Source organism: Protomyctophum bolini, assembly GCF_963924005.1.
Source record: "Protomyctophum bolini genome assembly, chromosome: 12".
Taxonomy (NCBI): Eukaryota; Metazoa; Chordata; class Actinopteri; order Myctophiformes; family Myctophidae; genus Protomyctophum; species Protomyctophum bolini.
Genome location: NC_137873.1, coordinates 32,860,531 through 32,878,632, shown reverse-complemented (window position 1 = coordinate 32,878,632; position 18,102 = coordinate 32,860,531). Strand labels below are relative to the sequence as shown.

At 41.4% G+C, this 18,102-nt stretch overlaps 3 protein-coding genes across 3 annotated transcripts; 1 reads left to right on the top strand and 2 right to left on the bottom strand.

Annotated features, from left to right (window-relative positions):
- The first annotated feature begins 415 nt into the window (after positions 1–415).
- On the top strand, positions 416–7,935 carry selenof (selenoprotein F). Its single transcript, XM_080777289.1, has 5 exons — positions 416–497; positions 1,618–1,785; positions 6,441–6,504; positions 6,956–7,005; positions 7,195–7,935. Exons 1-5 carry the CDS (start codon positions 450–452, stop codon positions 7,324–7,326), a joined length of 462 nt encoding a protein of 153 aa, XP_080633415.1. The 5' UTR covers positions 416–449; the 3' UTR covers positions 7,327–7,935.
- Positions 7,936–8,894: 959 nt separating this feature from the next.
- cldn18 (claudin 18) lies at positions 8,895–13,170 on the bottom strand (the record flags this gene model as incomplete). Its single annotated transcript, XM_080779031.1, has 5 exons — positions 8,895–9,000; positions 10,035–10,148; positions 10,521–10,689; positions 11,151–11,315; positions 12,951–13,170. 5 exons carry the CDS (start codon positions 13,168–13,170, stop codon positions 8,895–8,897), a joined length of 774 nt encoding a protein of 257 aa, XP_080635157.1.
- Positions 13,171–15,302: 2,132 nt separating this feature from the next.
- LOC308325505 (transcription factor Sox-14-like) lies at positions 15,303–16,037 on the bottom strand (the record flags this gene model as incomplete). Its single annotated transcript, XM_080778023.1, has 1 exon — positions 15,303–16,037. The coding sequence occupies one exon, from the start codon at positions 16,035–16,037 to the stop codon at positions 15,303–15,305; it is 735 nt and encodes a 244-aa protein (XP_080634149.1).
- Positions 16,038–18,102: the final 2,065 nt, after the last annotated feature.

The following is an 18,102-nucleotide window of genomic DNA, read 5'->3' as shown; positions in this document are numbered from 1 at the left end:
TCCTCCACACGGCGAAGAAGTTATTAGTAGCCTCCAGGCCATTGGTTGGCTCACCAGTCCACCAAGCAGACGAGCCTGTTCATTGGTCCGCCGCTGCTGTCTGTTCAAACGGGATTGGACCGTCTAATTGACCGACTGTGATGAAAAGCCGACGGAGGGTGGCGCTGTTGAGTCATGTCCAACATTTAACAGCCGATAAAACGAAGCTGCCCTTCACTCAGCCGGTACACAAACACCAACGCAACGTTCCACAAACCCCCCTTTTGACTTCACACATGTAAACAAGCAAGCCGGATACTTACTGTAAAATGTGGACGGTATGCTTTGAAGATAATGGAATTTATTAAAAGTCAAAGCGGTCCATGTTTGCGTGTCAGGCGCGCCGCAGCGTCACTTCAGGCTAATAAACGGGTCCTGATACTTCCTCCCCCAACAAAGCACTCTCCAAAATGTCGGGAGAGGTGTATCTCCTGTGGCTTCTGTCGCTAATACAAACGGTAAGTTTATACTTTATAGACGACGTTGACGACTAACAAACGCGGTGGTCTGGTTCTTTCCACAAACATGTTATTATTCAGTGATTGGAGTAGATGTAATCAGCTGTGCCTGTATGCTGCGGTTACGAGTGTAAAAACTGGTCCTCACAGTCAAGCAGCATCCTGCTTCCCTGTGCGCGAGCTGCAATGACGTGGCTTAACTCGGTCTCATGTTATTTTATGTCGGTTTGTTAAAAGTTCAGTTAAAATCATATCTGGAAAGTGTTTGCCTGATATAAGAAAAGAATCAAGCAAAATATGCTTTTGGCCGTATCAATGTCGTAAGACCAGAATGAATAACGAAATGATAAAATCACAGCTCCCGAGTCCTGAATTTTTATTTCTCACTTCTCCCGACGACAGAAGTGAGAAATACAATGGTAGTTTAACTAAACTCAGTACAACGGCAGTGCCGCGTGCCAAAACAAGACGTCAAATTGGCGCTTTGCATCATGTCAAAATGTTGTCAGGTGCCAGGTGGTTACGTTAATTTCCTGGCAGGAGACAGACAGCAGCTGAGAGAGAGTGTGTGTGTGTGTGTGTGTCTTTGTGTCTGTGTGTGTGTGTAAGTAAAATACACACGTACATAAATTTCCATGGCTGTTGGTAATTCTCTTAAAAGATGCTGCCATTTCCTACTGCGCAATGTTGAAGCGATTTAATCTAAAACGTAGTTAATTTATTTCTGCACATTAACATCACACACATCCTCCTCAAAGCTGTAAAATTGTCTTTGGAGTTAATAGGGCATAGGAGTGGGCGTGGTTTTCTGGTTCCACTGAAAAAATCAGCCACTCATTTTCTTTCCCATAGAGATTTACAAAAAATATTTTAAGCCTAGAATCAAGCCATCCAGGCTCCTGGTGGCGAATCATGACTATAACACATTGGATTCTCTACCACCACGAACTAGAGACTGTAGCGACAGCTGGCATCGTTCTTTGATATTAAAACTGAGGACAGTGTGTGTGTGTGTGTGTATATATATATATATATATATATATATATATATATATATATATATATATATATAAAAAATCGCATCTTCTATACATTTCTTATTCCTTCGTCCTCTCCCCAGCTGTCTGCGTATGGCGCTGATCTGTCCTCGGAGGCGTGCAGGGAGCTAGGCTTCTCCAGCAACCTGCTCTGCAGCTCATGTGACCTGCTGGGGGAGTTCAGCCTCGGCCAGCTCCAGCCTGTCTGCCGGCAGTGCTGCCAGCAGGAGGTCCAGATGGAAGCACGCAAGGTAGGACGAATGGCCAAGCTCACAGAATGGCAGTCCAGGGTACAGACTGGTTGTACTTGTTAGTAGGTGCGAAGAAACAAAACCAATCTTTCCCGATGAAGGAAAATCAATGCTGGTCTCTTGAAAAACAAAGACATATTCATGCTAAATTCCATATCCTTCACTGTATTGATGTAACCCACGTTTGGGTGCATACGTTCGTTAGACATACTAACAGTCCGACAGGCATTTAGTCAGACTCACACCGTCTGACGCTCCCAACATGCATGGCCGGTTACAACTCACCCATGGCTCCCGACATGCGTGGGAGGTTAAAACTAACCTGTGACCGTGAGGTGACAGGTTAAAACTAATCTGTGGCTTCCTGTGAGGTTAGGTTTAGTTTTGGTTAGGGAGTCGGACTAATGCCTGTCGGCAGTGTCGGACTGTTAGTACGTCGGACCAAACACATGCACCCCAAGACTGACTCAGCACTGGCTTTTATTCATTAATTTATAGCACTACAGTACTCAACCAGGTCCATCATTAATTTCTCCTAAATTATCAAACCTTTTCTCAAGATTCATTGGTTGGTATTAAACATTCAGTTTGTCTCATATCTTGGTACTACATATTGGGCATGCTCTCCTGCAAAAGATGATGTCCTCAGATATTTCTTTTAAGATATAAATTGCAATCTCGCATGTAAAGGTGTGTGTGTGACCTGATCTTTCTAGCTTGGATAACAATCGGTGTTCTAAACTTAATTCATGAGGCTAGTGCTGGTGTAATTGGTGCGACAAATTAAGGCACAAAATATGAGAGTTGGAAGAAGCTTCTAAGCCAGAACATAATTATTTTCAATAGAAATAACCTTGGCACTCTTCAGATATGACATAATTTATAATTACAAGCTTAAATTCTGTCACTTTGGCCAGCAAGTCCAGATGGAGACATTCAACACGATGGAACAGGCTCCAAGCCTGGCATTAGGCAGTCAGAAGACAGAAACCATGATAATCATCAATGGTAACAAGAATAGAGTTGGATGAAAAATGTTAACCAGGTGAACTCACAATGTTAAGGAAGTGCCTTTTGATGTCACCGAATGGCGTTTGAGTGGGGGAGTGTACTGCACACGGTAAAACAAACTAAAGCATGCCAGTCTCTTAGCTACAGTTAAGCAGGCTTTTGCTTTTGTACACTGGAATGCCTATCTCTTCTTTTTACTTCTCTCTCGCTCCTTCACTACGTGATTGACTGCCTAGCAATGCCTACTGTCAGCGATGAGACTTTGTTACTCCAATTCTACAGCTGTGAGATGTTATCCACATTTTTCAGTAACAGTGCTGTTATTGTATGCTAAAGCACCAGTCATTAAAGCAATTTCAACACAGTTCCCTGCTGTGCTGTCTGTGACAAGCAAATGTCTCTTATGGTCGAAGTGGGGGGAAAAAAACAAAGTAATTTTCTCTTGATTAAGCTAAGCCCCTAGAGTGTGTGGTATCCTAGCAACAGCACCTCGCCAAATAGAGCACACCTCATTTCATTTCTTGATTATAACTCTTTCTGTCTTCGACAGACCTTGGTTTTCATTTAAAGCAGAGTACCTCTGCACTCCCACCGTTCGACTGAAAATGTCATTGAGAATAACAATGACTTGTCTCCGGCTGTACTATACTGCAGCAGCATTAAGCACATTCTCCTCAGTCGACAGCTGCAATTATCTGTCTTAAGAGTTTTAATTTTTTATCAGGCAATGCAATTTACATCATTGCAGTGTCATTAAACCTCTGAGAAATGACTTTAAGCGTAGCCTAGTCGATTATTGAGATTCAGTCAGTTAGCACGGAGGACATTTACTTAGACTTAAGCCTAATGTACTCCGTCGCACGACGGCGTCGCTATAAAATAATCTGAGTGTGTGTATATATTGATTTATAAATTATGCTTTTAGATTAGTCATTTCTTGTACCACAGTGAGCTTTGCGGGGGCTGCGTCTCTGAAAGGCTGGATAAATCTTAACCGGACTCTCTGGGGACATTAATGAGTGCACTGTGAGCCTGTGACTATAACACGCTCACTTCCTCTGAGGGCTTTTAAGCCATACTGTAACATACTGAAGTAAATTTATACCTCAAGCATTCTGGAAATGTTGAACTTGACGGGGTAACCTGTTTAGAGGTGTGAAGGGAGATTCACAGGGTTATGAAGTGCACTTGAGTTGATGCACTTGAGTGAATCTTTTATTTATTTTATGCCTTGTATTGATGGGACAGTAGTTTGACAGGAAATGGCGAGAGAGAGAAGGAGAGTGACATGCAGCTAAGGCCGTCGGGATCGGGACTTGAACCCACAACGTGCTGTCGGGCTATATTGAGTGCTGTCAGGCTATAGTGATCTGGATCACTAGTCACTACGCCAGCCGAAAAGGCCACACAAACTTTTCATCTCTTTGGGAACAAATTATTCACCTTTTCTTTTCTTTTTTTGCCCTCAAGACGTAGAAGTTGATTCTTTATTAAGATTCATTCATTATTGATGACAAACGTGTGTGTGTGTGTGTGTGTGTGTGTGTGTGTGTGTGTGTGTGTGTTACACAAATCTTAGCAATAGATGCCACACACAATTGTAATGAAGTCTGAACAGTGTAAATTGATGATTTTTGTGTGCATGAAAAGCTGGAGTTGTCAGAGAGATTTCTTTGACCATGATGCTGCTTACTAGCCAGTCCAAGCAGTACCATCTCTCCACTGTGCCCATAATCGGCAAAAGCTGTGACTGGTCTGTCGTATGTGGTGAAATGAAACTGGAGAAAATGTCATTTGTGGCCTGGACAGGAAGAAAGCAAGGTTAGCTTTGCATGTGTAATTTAATTTGCCGTGTGAGCCAGCCAAGCGGTCCCCTTTTGCCACACTCCAGACTTCACCCCCCAGTAACGGAGAGTTGAGTATGGACGTGAAATACTGCCCTGGCACTCCAATTTCCTCTAACTTATTGTATATTGGTAGTGGAGGTTTGATTACAAGTGAGCCTGCATAAACTGTCATCCATCACACACACACACGCACACATTCTGCCCCATATGCACAAACTCCCAGTTTAATGGCCCCTAGGACCCGCCCAGACGCGTTTATGAGTCAGGCTGCCAGAATCAAATTACTCTCCAGACTAGCCTTCCCACCACCAAGACGGGCCGCGGCACCAACACTGTATGTGTGTACAGAAGAGAAAATAAATTGATAGCAGAGGTGGAAGGAAGGAAGATGATTGGTTCTATACTCCCAAAGGGAGTCGGGGATGGCTCAGCTTGTTTCGAATATCCTTGGTCATGGGAAGGCGTACACTCCGTACAGTATTAGACACAATAGGCCAGCCAAGCTGATTTCATGACCAATTACTTTCCCTAGTAGACTATTGTTGAAATGCCTGGAGGACCGGAGGTTTTTAATTGTATGTATCATTTGAGCATCTGGTCCCCATAACTCTGTCTGTGTTCCACTTTATTTGGGCTCGTCATTATTGTCAATTATTTGTCCATTTCGTTCTTTTCAAAAATAGCTGATTAATAAGCTTGCAATGGGACATTGTGAGCTTGTAAATCAGCTGACAAAAAAGGTATTGTACTGCTTAATTCCCAAAGGTGTAAATTTCCAAGGAACTCTGTCTTTGGTGAAAAAAGATTTTATATAATTTATTGATGAGCAAGGCAATTAAAAAACAGGACCTACGCGTTTCGACCAAAAGGTCTTCGTCAGGGTCCATCTAACATCTTGGCTAATTAGTCCCCCTTAAATACAGCCAGGTGGTGGGTGTGATCCAATCATGTCATTACATTATTATTATTTCATTGGCACATAAATTATTTCATTTTGATTACACATAAGATGTTCAAATAAATCCGAAGTGACACCCGAAGTGACAAGCACCAAGTGAACAGTAAAAATCTAATATTGGGAAAACAAAGGAAAAGAAGGAAGTAAATATTTATATTGACACATTTAAACGGTAACCCAAATCACAAAGAAAATGCAGAACTATCAGAGAAAAGGCAGATAATCGACCTCATCATTTAGGTTACTATCCAAAAAGTTTCTTAAGTCTATCGCCACCTCTGATGTCACTGAGGATAGCTTCAATGGCTGTAGCTTTCAGAGAGGAGGGGCTCCCGGTGCCCCTTTTTCATGATGGTGGACAGCCATCGGGCAGTTGGGATTGTGAGTGCGAATAGCCGTTTTGTGTTCTCCCAGTCTGTCCTTAAATATAAGTTTGGTTCTCCCCACATAAACACCCACAGGGACATTCGAGGTGATAAACAATGAGAGATGTGTTGAGAAATTTGCAAAGTGGTTTTTATATACATGATCGGTGAACACATCAATAAATGTATTTGTTTTGGGACTATTGGCACAATGGGTATAGTGACCGCAGGCTCCAGAAACCTATCTGCAATGATAGGTTTCTGGAGCCAAGTAGGTTTGGGTGGAAAATGCATTAGTAAATCAGCTATTTTGCTTTTCCCTTCTTTTTTTTTTTAAGCCATTTCGCAATAGGTGGTCTTTGGTATGAAAAAATTTAGGAACTCCTTTGTTAGTACATCATAATACATAAGCAAGCATGCCATGGTAACAGACTTGATGTCTTTCTTGTCTTGACTGTTTTGTCCTCTCTGCAGCTCTACCCTGGGGCCATTCTAGAGGTCTGTGGATGAAAATTGGGGAGGTTCCCTCAAGTCCAAGGTAATTAGGTGTCCTGCATTTCAATGTTTTAACAAAGTAGAACAATTTGGTTGTGTTATTTATTCACGTTTTTATTCAAGAATTCTTAAAATATTTAAACAAATCTTTCTTTAGTGCTGGGTACAAAAGGGTCTGTCGCCAAATAACATGAATTTGGAGGTCCTTGACATAAATGTTTTAGAACCACTGTAGTAGACCACGCATTTCTGTTGTAATGTTATGAGTTCTCAAATAGGTTGGGGTCGTCTGTAGGTGTGTCTGACCATATGGTCGTGACTTGTGGGTTAATTTCTTCACCTGTAACTGTCTTGTGTGTTCAATACTGTCTCTTCTCTCCTGTTAACTGTTAACACTGCATACTAGGAGCATCAGCAATGGTCACTAATTACAGGCTTAGGAATCCTTGACTGACATGCATCTGCAAATGTCTTAATATTCTTCATCTCTGCAGCTTTTGTCAGGAGTGACAAGCCCAAGATGTTCAAGGGTCTTCAAATTAAGGTAACAATGGCACACTGAATTGGTAGTGTAATTGCATGATGCCACATAATTGTCTGGTTAATTAGACATTTGATACATTCTAGCATGTTTTTTTATATCGACTGAATGGTCTCATGATCTATTTCTGTCTTGTTCCCTCTATCTACACAACTCCCTTCTGTTCCTCCTCTCTATTGTCTTTGTTTCCAGTATGTAAGAGGATCAGACCCTGTACTAAAGCTTCTGGACGATAACGGGAACATCGCTGAGGAACTCAGCATCCTCAAATGGAACACAGACAGTGTGGAGGAATTCTTGAGTGAGAAGCTGGATCGGATATAAATGTCCATGTTTTTTTGTTTTTTTTGTTTTTTTTTTCGTTCACCCAAAACACAAGTTTATTTTTGGCCCCTTTCATTTTTTTTATTCTTTAGTTTACAGATTTGTACATGGCCCAAACTCGATCATTGGTTGTTGAATGACTGCGCTATACGACTGGTTTTGTACTGGAAAACATGAACCTTGTTTTAAATTGTACCAAATAATAGCTGTGCAATGACATTAACTGTGAGGGACCTCACAGTTAAATACCTGAATAGTTGATCAATCATTTTGTGGTTGGGTTTCATTCGAGTGATACGGTCAAGACTGATTATTATGTCCGTAAGATTATTTCCCCCCTTTGTCTGACTTCTTTATCTAACGATATATTTTTTATAATGCTCATCAATGTCTGTAATGGGCTTTGTAATGTGAGTGGATTCTAGTTGCTCTTCAAATCCAGGTGTCTTGCTGAGGCACACTTTAGTGAAGAACTCTCAGTAAACCAATCTTGGTATGAGTTTTCTGATGTACCTTTGTGTCTTTATGGATGTTTGGTTCGAACAGAAACTGGTTGTACTTTTTTTGCTTGGATAAAATATGCATCAATAAAAGTATTTCATGAATGTTCTCATTATGTGCCCTTTATTCCATGGAGGACTATTAGAAACATGGAGTTTAGTGTATATGGCAAGGCAGTGCCACTGTAGGTGCTGTTAATATGGAACTCAAATGTATCATCCCTGACATCTGCTGGATTTAAAGGGTATTGCAAGTTGGCTCTTTTACAATTTAAGTGCACAGTTCAGTTGACCGGTAATTCTAGTAATCAATGATCATTTTCCTACACTCATTTGACATGTGATATCTGTTTATTGTAGAACAGTGTAAAAAGAATGAATTAACAAAAATAACGTCCATGAAGTAAACAATTTTACACAGTAGCACATTTACATCTAGTTACCTGTAACCCTTGTGGTTCTCAAAGTGGGACCCAGGGACCCTCTGGGTTCCATGAGGGGATTTAAGATGGACCCTTACAGGCCTGTAACTCAGCTATGGGGGTCCTTGAAATGAAAGCGTTTCACAATCACTGTTTTAGCCTTATCTGTTGAATAAGCCTTCATTGAGTCAGCAGGGAAGATTAAGCCCGATTTGGAACCCCGAAATGGCAGGTGTAGATCTTGTAGATTATTGTTGTGGTATCGTATAAATTATTAAGAGCTGGGGAATATTGGCAAAATTAAATCTTACTGTTGTGAACCCATACTTTAATATTGATGTGATTAATAATTGTCATTGGTTATTATGAAGTTGTTCATTTCACTCAGCTTGAACGAATATGTCTATGTTCTCTCTTTTTTTACATCCTTTATGCAGCATTTAAGACCAGGAAGAGAACTTTAATATCACAAAATTAAATGTCCCATTATTATGTATAGTCTCATATCAAGTTACAGTATCTGTATATTAGCCACCTCGTATGGGCTAGTAGTCTCTAGGATAAACAGCTTTTAGCACTAGCCTACCGCAAAAGCATTTTTCGGGGGAAAGCAATAAAGCCTGTCCAACTCCAACTGTGACAGAAGTTAAACATATTTATGGTCTGGTCTGGTCCTTGTGTCATCGGGAAGGTGGACATCATGGTCAGGCTTGCTGTTGGCGTGGGACTTGACGTAGGCCACCCCTGGGTACCTGTTCAGACAAGAGGCGGTTTGCTGCATGATTTCTCCAAACACATTTTAGTTATGTTTTGTACATAATAGGCCTGCAATTATTGAGTATTTAGTTAGCAATTATTATATCGATGACTTTTTCGATTAATCAAACATTCAGATTAATTATTTTATATCAATGAAAATATGAAGTTCTTGCCCATGTGGTATGGTTTACAGCAGTGGTTCTCAATCTCAAAGTGGGGTCCACGGACCCCCAGGGGTCCTTAAGGGGGTTCCACAGATCAAAATCACCTTGAACTACAATGTCACAATCATAGACTGTAGAAAGGTCACAAATGCGCCTCAATGCCTTGTGAGCTTGTAGAACTGCTACATTCCCAAAAGCTTGAAATATCTGGGATAACATTTTAACAACACAAAACTCGAGGGGAGGTCCCTGGCACAATTTCTTCTCAGATGTAGATCCGCGGCCAGATACATCCCACGATTTTGCAGCGGACTGACCTCATGCTTCCTTCTATATACGAGAACATGCTGGCTGTATTTTGAGGGGCGCTACCCCTCCAACGTCTGGCTTTCAGAAGTTCTTTTGTATTGTATAAAAAAGTATAATCCTGTTATACTAAGATGTATAATGTAGTGGTTCTACAATCAAGCACATCAGTGCATGCAGTGCAGGTGGTTTCAGAGTTACTTCTCTGAAACAAGAGTTACAAGGTCCTATAAATTAACTGGGGAAAAATTACAGCAATTGTGAAAAATCTGAAATGTGCTTTTACTCAAGTATTTTGCATGATGTTGCATGTACTTAAGTACATTTAGCAAGTTTTTTTTTTACTCTTACTTAACATTTTGACTGAGCTACTTTTACTTGTAATGGAGTAAATCTGACCAGGTCATATTTTGTACTCTGTCCACCTCTGTTTGGTTCCCACTTCGGGGCAAGAAGAAGTATTTTTGGTCCCCGTTCCAAACCAACTTTAGTTTAGGCAGCACAAAAGAACGGAACCGATTCAACCCCGGTGGAAAAGGGGCCTCAAAGGGACTGACCGTGTCTTGTCATCTTCCACCATGCCCTTGAAGGCCAGAGATTTCAGAATGCCCCCCACCAGCAGGATCCCACCTGCTATCCAAGCAACGAATAGTGCTGCGCCAAACGTGTATCTGGTAGAGAGAGAGAGAATAAGCAGCACTTTACTTCACTTTACTTTTTTTCAGTTTGTATTAAACACATGAACCCTATAGCGTCACAATTGTGGGCATGTCATAACAAGCATGTGTTCTGTGAAAACAGGCTCAAAACAAGAGATTTGTTGGAAAGGTTAAAAAGGAGTGGACCCCGGTCAACAACTATAGGGTTTATTATGCCGTTAAGTTACAATAATTTGACCAGTTTCTGTTCTTAAGAGGCGAAGAAACAGATTAATTGAGTTTGTCTGTCCACCTCACAGTATGGATGGATGGATGGATGGATGATAGCAATACAACATATATGCAACACAATGCAAAACAATACAAGCATAAAAAGTATCCTACCTGGGCACCATACTACCCATTCCCATCCCCTGTCCGCCGCCAAACCCCCCTCCGTAACCCCCTCCTCCGTAACCGCCACCACCATAGTTGTTTTGACTCATGGTTGCCATCCTGAAACTGGCCACAATCTGATTGGCATAGAGAGAAGCTGCTGCAATGCCGCAAATACCTGAGGGAAGGAATGAAGGGCGAGAGAACGAGAGAGAGAGAGAGATATGGAGGAAGTGAGTGAGTGGCCGTTTTATCTCATCTAATTACTGCTGGCTCATGCAAGGAAAAATGAAGCGAACGTTATATCGAACCTATTTAGACCTGGAACACCAATTCGTGGTTATATCTTTCAATCCAGGAAACCCATTTTTGTAACATTAGCTGTAACATATTTTCAGAATACTTAGGTCAGGATTTAGAAGGCGTTTTTAGAATTAGCCGCAGGTAAAATGGATAAGGTTATATTAGACAGATTCAATTAAATCATCTGATCAACGGATCTAAAATTGCAACTTTTAAAGACTTCTGTTTGTACTGACAGTCAAATTCATGTTGGGTTTTTCCAGTTTGTCCCACTTTGTTCCAATGACCTGACAAGGAAACTTACTGGTGGGAATGTGGAGACATCTGATTCCTTACCTCCGATGATGAACATGATGCCGGCGGTCAAGCTCATCTTGGCCTTGGAGGTCTCTGACATGCTGTTCATTGTGAGGCACTTCAACGAGAAAACTGATATGACCGCTCCAAGGACACTCAGCACCACACCCACTATCATAAGGGCTCGCACTGCCTGGAAGGAACCTGCACCACAGACATGAGACATGGCATTGGGTCAGCACTTCCAAATATTGCGTTTTAGCCAGAATGGTTCTATTCTGGATCAGGGATAAGGTTATACATAATATTTGGATCATGGAAAAGAGTAAAGAATCTTGTTAGGGTGTACTGGAGAAGTGTTGTCAAAGTACAATAATGAGTAATATGTATAGTATTTCAGTACTACTTGCACTCATTTTCTCTTGTACGTATTAATTCCTCTATTAAATGTTCATCAAATGTATTTGACACAGAGTATTCTCTAGTGGTTCACTATTTGAACCTGCCCTTTGCCTGTTCTTTGTTTTGCTTCTGATAGCGCTGTTGACTGAGCCTAGGCCTGGCTGTCCATAATGGTGACTGACCATAATGCACTCAGTGCTAGTGTAAATACTGATAGGAACAGGCCAGAGAAGTGGTCACAAGTTCACTTGAGGATAGAGGAATAAAATCGAATCGCAAATGGCAGAGAGAACCATTCATTACACTTTCATTTTCAAGTTGATCATCTTTATTCTAGTAAGTGCTGCTTGGATTTTACCTTGTGAGTTTTACTCTCAACCCTAACGGACTCACCAGTACAAGAAACATCCCTCTTTATATAGATACCTCTGTTTTGATAGATATTTTATACACAGTGAAGAGAGACAGTCGGGGAGTGACATGTAGCAAAGTTCTGCCAGGCTCGAGAATCAAACCCATGGACATGTCAGGCATCAGAGCCTTAACCACTTGGCAATCTGCCCCTAATGCTATGCAAATTAATGATATATTTAGTCGTACGACAAATACTGAAAATAGAAGATCATCTTACAACGTATAGCAATGTGAGCTTTTTAATCTGCAAATTGTGTTATTCTTAATTGTGGAATTTTGGGGAAATTTGTGAAAAGTGAAATTCTTCGCATGTTTTCATTTTTCATGATATGCCGAGCTTAATTAATGTGGTTACCGGTAAATGCTTATAGGGCATGTTTTCATCCTTAAGTGAATTTAGCAATAACATAATTTAACAATAATTTAATGCCCTCGATTCTTCTCTTTGTTAGAACCAGGAAGACAAAGTCTGCAGTTAAACCCATGTAACCTTATTCTGTTTCAGACTAAGATCAACAGGTTTAATTGATAGTGCCATCAGGGTGTGAGACAGAATTTCTCAGAAACTCTATTTGACAAGACTATATTATGCAGGAGAACATGCCAAAGGGAGGAAGGTGGTGACTCAGTGATGTGGCTAACACAGGCCATGTACTCAAGACCACGCGTGCACCCTGAAAACAAATTTCAGCAGGAGTGAAGCAGGTTGGATTCCCAGCAGTAATACATGTCCAATTCCATACTTATAAGATACACTGCTGAGTTTATTCTATACATTTACTAACGACTTATAGGAAAAGAGAAGCAAAACTGCCAAAGCAAATTGTCTGTGAGAGGACCCCAGAGGACGGAGCCATTCTCAGGTTCATGATAGCCCAACAAAATGTCATATTTGTCCAAATTAATTCAATTAGAATTTGTTTATATTTACAAATAATCCATGTGTATGTGTCACTATGTGACCTCTTGGTAGAACTTTCACTTTATTAGATAACAGTAAAGTCCTCTTCACCTTCACCATACCTGAGTAGCCCATAAGGCCGTAGTATGGCCGGCACTCTGTCATCCCAGCGGCGGTCGTCTCACAGTCCTTCCAGAGTCCTTTGAATGTGTACGTGGAGGTTATCACGTCCGACTGCCGGTCCGCTACGCTCCATTGGTTCATGGCGGTGGCCGCAATGAGGGCAGCTGAGCCGATCACACCCAAGACGAATCCAGCCGTCTGGAGAACCGAAGGCGCCATGTCTTCAACAACCTTGTCAGGGTGTTTTGCAAGTGTGAATGGGGTTGTGTGGATGTGTTCCTTTGCCAATGGGCTGTGCTCGTTTTAAAATAACCAAGGGACCAAAGTTTCGTTTGTTAGTGAGCAGGATGAATCAAAGCACCAAGGAGGAGGAAGTGTGCGGGCAAAGAAAGGAACTGGAGTGAAGTGGCGTGTGGAGCATCGATGGTGTTACTGGGTGTGGACTGCTGTTTCACCCCGTGGACAATATGGCATCATAGCCATGGGCTGGCCCACCTAGTGTACCGTGCACACAACATGCTCACACGCTACTATGGGCAGGTTGCAGTGAAAGGTGTGGACACAGAGGTGACTGGCACACCTGGTACTTTACTTCAAAACTAAACCGTGGAGAACCAGTGCAAATAAAAAGGGGACTGAAACTGAATCACAGACTCCACAGGGCTAAACCGAGAGTTGCTGCATGGTGACACGCAGAGAATACTTTAACCACTCTCAGAATTAAATTAACATTGGTGATTTTGTTGTGTGCCAATATACATATGGACAGCAGCTACAGTGCTAGCCTCTCAGAGCAAATCCTATAGACTAAACTTACACACAGGTGAAAAGGGTTCTGTCGTTTTTTGAGCATGTAATCTTCACCAATGCTTCAGAAACCGTAAAATCCCCAATGGTAATTTATCCATTTGTAACTCTGAGAGTATACAAATGTAACCAAATTGATACATTTGCATATTCCGAGTTAAATTAGACTAACACTCTTGTGTGACTTTCATAAATATCTATAAAAAACTATTCAGACATTACAGTGTACAGTACAGTACAGTACAGTACAGTACAGTACAGTACACCGAAACTGTGACATGGTTGAGTCAGTGACTCATTGCCGCTTACTATCACAGCGACAGTTGGTTGCATTATTTAATCTACATGATTCAAACCAGCTTATCATTCTGTCAACAGTTGGTAAGGAGAGAAGTTGCTATTCTTCTCTTATCACTGGTTTCTCTCTCTTTCCCTATACCTCCCAGTCACAAACAGGTGTATTTATCAACGCACAAACACAATGCATTATAAAGAGGTATACTACAACAAAGCATGAAAATGCCAAACTTTTTTTTAAACCCAAATGCATGGCAACTATAAGTTCCTTTCTGTAGACTTATAATTACATTGATTTTGTCGTAATCTTCTTGTAAATAGGAATCTAAATCAAGCTAATGGGGAAGTTGGGATGAAAAGACAAACTTCCTAAATTTCTATATACTGGATCAGTGTTGGACAATTCAGTCTCCATGAATACAGTGATGTTTTTGTTTATAAGCTATGGCATATATAGCCTATTGGATGAATTGATACATACTTACACACCTCATGCCAACTATGTACGTACTGTACACACACACACACACACACACACACACACACACACACACACACACACACACACACACACACACACACACACACAGGAAAATTGGTTTAACTGCTTAAAGAGTTCAGCATTATTGTATACCTTATTCATTTTAAGGCAGAGAGAAGAGAGCCCTTCATTTGGCAAATGTATAGTTCCCAATTTGAGCTGAAAATAAACATGCTTTGTCACATTACAAATGTGACTTACACCTTGCAATGTGAAGATTCACATGCAAGCTGATTACACTTTCAGCTGGGTACATGTTTGGGTTCCCTGTAGATATACCCTCTTATTATATTGGCTGTTATAAAGCTATTGGCATTTGGTCTGCCAATTATCAACTGATTGATGATTGATTATCACTCATTTATGGAAATATTATAATTAATTATTGACTCTGATTCTTAGGCTATATAGTAGCTATAGGCATAATAGATTTTGTATTCAAAGGTGAAATAGTGAGAGAATAACAATCCATATAGAACCAAAACACGTTTTTAATGTGCAGTATATTTACAGAAAATAGCCTACATAACATTTCATATTTTACTATAATGTACTTTGGGCACAAGCCCCCTTGCACTCAAACTGTCTCTCACAAGTATGATACAACCCCCCTACAGACCCCTTTTTGAAGTTAGCCTACTTTTTCCCCTTCCAAATGCCGTGTGCCCAAACGTGTTCTACTAAATACATCTGTACTGCGTCTGGGTCACACACTTGAATTCGGTGAAGTGTACGAGTCTATTCCAGCCTTGTTGGTCATCCCACCTGGGAAGAGGATGTAAGCTACCTGAGGAGGCTGCAGCCTCGTTGCAGACCAGGCGCTGCAGCTGCACGGCACCACGTATGGGCCGGTGGACGACGGGTGCGCGTGCGTGTGGTGGTGGTGACCCAAACTCGCAAACGCTCCAGTCTGATATCCCAGAGAGTGCGCGTAGGGCAACGCCGTGCCGGTTGCAGGAAGAGAGTGCGAAAGAGAGTCCGAAATCCGCTGAACAGCTCCGGTGCCGAATTGTCCCGCTGCTGCTGCCGCGTCCAGGAACGAGTAGTGGGACGACGGAGTCGGTGAAAGTAGAGCTCTGGATTTGTCCCCATGAGGGGCCAGAAAATCCGTAGAAAATCCCTTCAAGTGCTCCGCCGCTTCCCCGAGGAAAGGCATGGGGAACACGAACCGGTCCCTCCGTAACAAACTCTTGGGCTTGCGCCGGGGTCGGTACTTGTAGTCGGGGTGCTCTTGCATGTGCTGTGCGCGCAGTCTCTTGGCCTCGTCGATGTACGGACGTTTCTCGGAATCGGAAAGCAACTTCCACTCTGCGCCGAGTCTCTTGCTGATTTCAGAGTTGTGCATCTTTGGGTTTTCTTGGGCCATCTTCCGCCTTTGGCCTCTGGACCACACCATGAAAGCATTCATGGGTCTCTTGATGTGATCTAAAGGTTTTGCCATTTCGAAAACGGACTGAACACAATTTTATCAAATCAAGTAGTAGATTTTATAATAGTCTTCAGCTCTCCAAAAATGCATGTCCCGGTAAACGCATTAAAAGCACGGGTCGGGTGGACGGTGATGGTTCTAAGAATGTCAAAGTAAAGAAAAAGAAGCTATGTTAATTTTTGCAAAACTTGAAACCCCTATATATTTCCAGGGGCAAAGTTGAAGCATTTGGAAAAGAAAACTAAGAAAGTGTAAAGTGAAGGCGCATCATCAATGGAGTCAAATAAAACCAAGTTGGTCTTAGAGATCTATGGTTGCACTGCTTGTTATGGATGGTGCTGAGTATGTCCAGACATCACCACAGAGCTGTCACGTCGCGCCAAGCCAATGGGAGCAAGAGAAACTACTGTAATCCGTTAACAAAAGTATACTGTGCAACAATTTTGAGGGATGCCCTTCTCTTTTTTTCTCCTGCTCACCCATAATTCGTTTCTGCCAAATTCTATGGGGGCAAATGGAATCAAGCATGATATTCAAACACAGAACACAAACACGCTCTTTAATATTATAATTCTGCTGACAACCACTTTGTGGGGTCGCTGTCCTTGGTGCTGAAATGACTAGGCACTAATTTAATTGATGAATTGTGGATGTCACTGAGTGAATGTATTAACACATCTGTGAATAGAACTGTGAGGTTATATAGTCTAAACTTTAGTGTTTCCAGTAGAATGAGTAGATGACTGGACTGGGCTATATAACTACATATATTGTGGTGCAATAGGATTCTATTTGCAGCTCACCGTCCATTGCAGGCTGCCCTCTGCACTCATGCTTTCTGAGCATGATATATCTACTTCTAATTCTTGTATTAGATTTTCTCTTAACAACAACAATGAATGATTATTAACTTCAATCACACCCAATCAACATCCAAATATTAGTGACTTTGGCATGTAAAAACACTCATGTATGCTCAAGCTATTCTTCCCACATGTTGTGATTGATTTGCAGCATGCAAACACCCTTAAAATATTAAATGGATCATGAATACCATAAATAATGCAATATTGTGCTGACAGCAAGTTGCTATCATCATAGTGATCGGCTAATAATAATAATGCAAAAGTTTTACTCTACCAATAATGGCCTCAAAGTTGTCAGGTTAAACAGAAGGACTCAGAAAGTATTTGCCAGACCAAGGAGCAATTTACTTAATATGTGGACGAATTTCTTGCCTGTCTCCTCTCCACCACTTCATAGCCTTCGTAATCAATACTAATCATACACATAATTCACTGGTCCTCGGTGACTGCATTGATTGTTGCGCTGCTCGTAATTACTATTTCTTATCAGATCAAATATACTTTTGTATACTTTAGCTATCTTCGCTGTTATTGAAATGACATTGATAGAGATGTCTGAAAGGCATTGCCACAAAGCAACAATGTTTCTAGAACGAAGATGTGTGCTGTGCATTGGCCTACTTGTCTTAAAGACATCAGTATTTGTACATACAATTATTTGGGGGATTGATTGCTATGGAATAACATAGTAAGATAATTTTGTCAGGCTGAGAATAATTCCTTCTTTAGGTGCAGTTGTGTTAAATCAAATGGAAGCTTCCGTGCAACCGCAATTCTAAAGGGACTATTTCCATGACAAATGTGTCATGCGTTTTTTTTTTTTTTTTTTTTTTCGCAGATAAGCCAATAGTGCTTAATCAAAACTGGTGGTGGTGATTTTAGTGGTAGTGATGGAGTTGGTCCAGATGTGAGGATACCAGGAGAGGAGGACGCATTCATTTTGTTGAATTCTCCCAATAAATGGCCCAGCAAGCCTCTTTAAAGGCCAAATAAATGGACATAAAAGATCAGGTAGTGTGCACCACAGCAGTGGCAGATATGATAAGGCATTTCTTCCACATAGCATCTTTTGGGCATCAAGCTGGGATGCTTTGGAGGTAGACGAGTTGGGAGGATAAGGTGATTGACAGCGGGGGCCTGTCGGGTTGATCTCTTTCTCTCTCTCTCTCTCCCTATAGCTGTGTTGTTATCTACGCTGCTGTAGGCTTAGG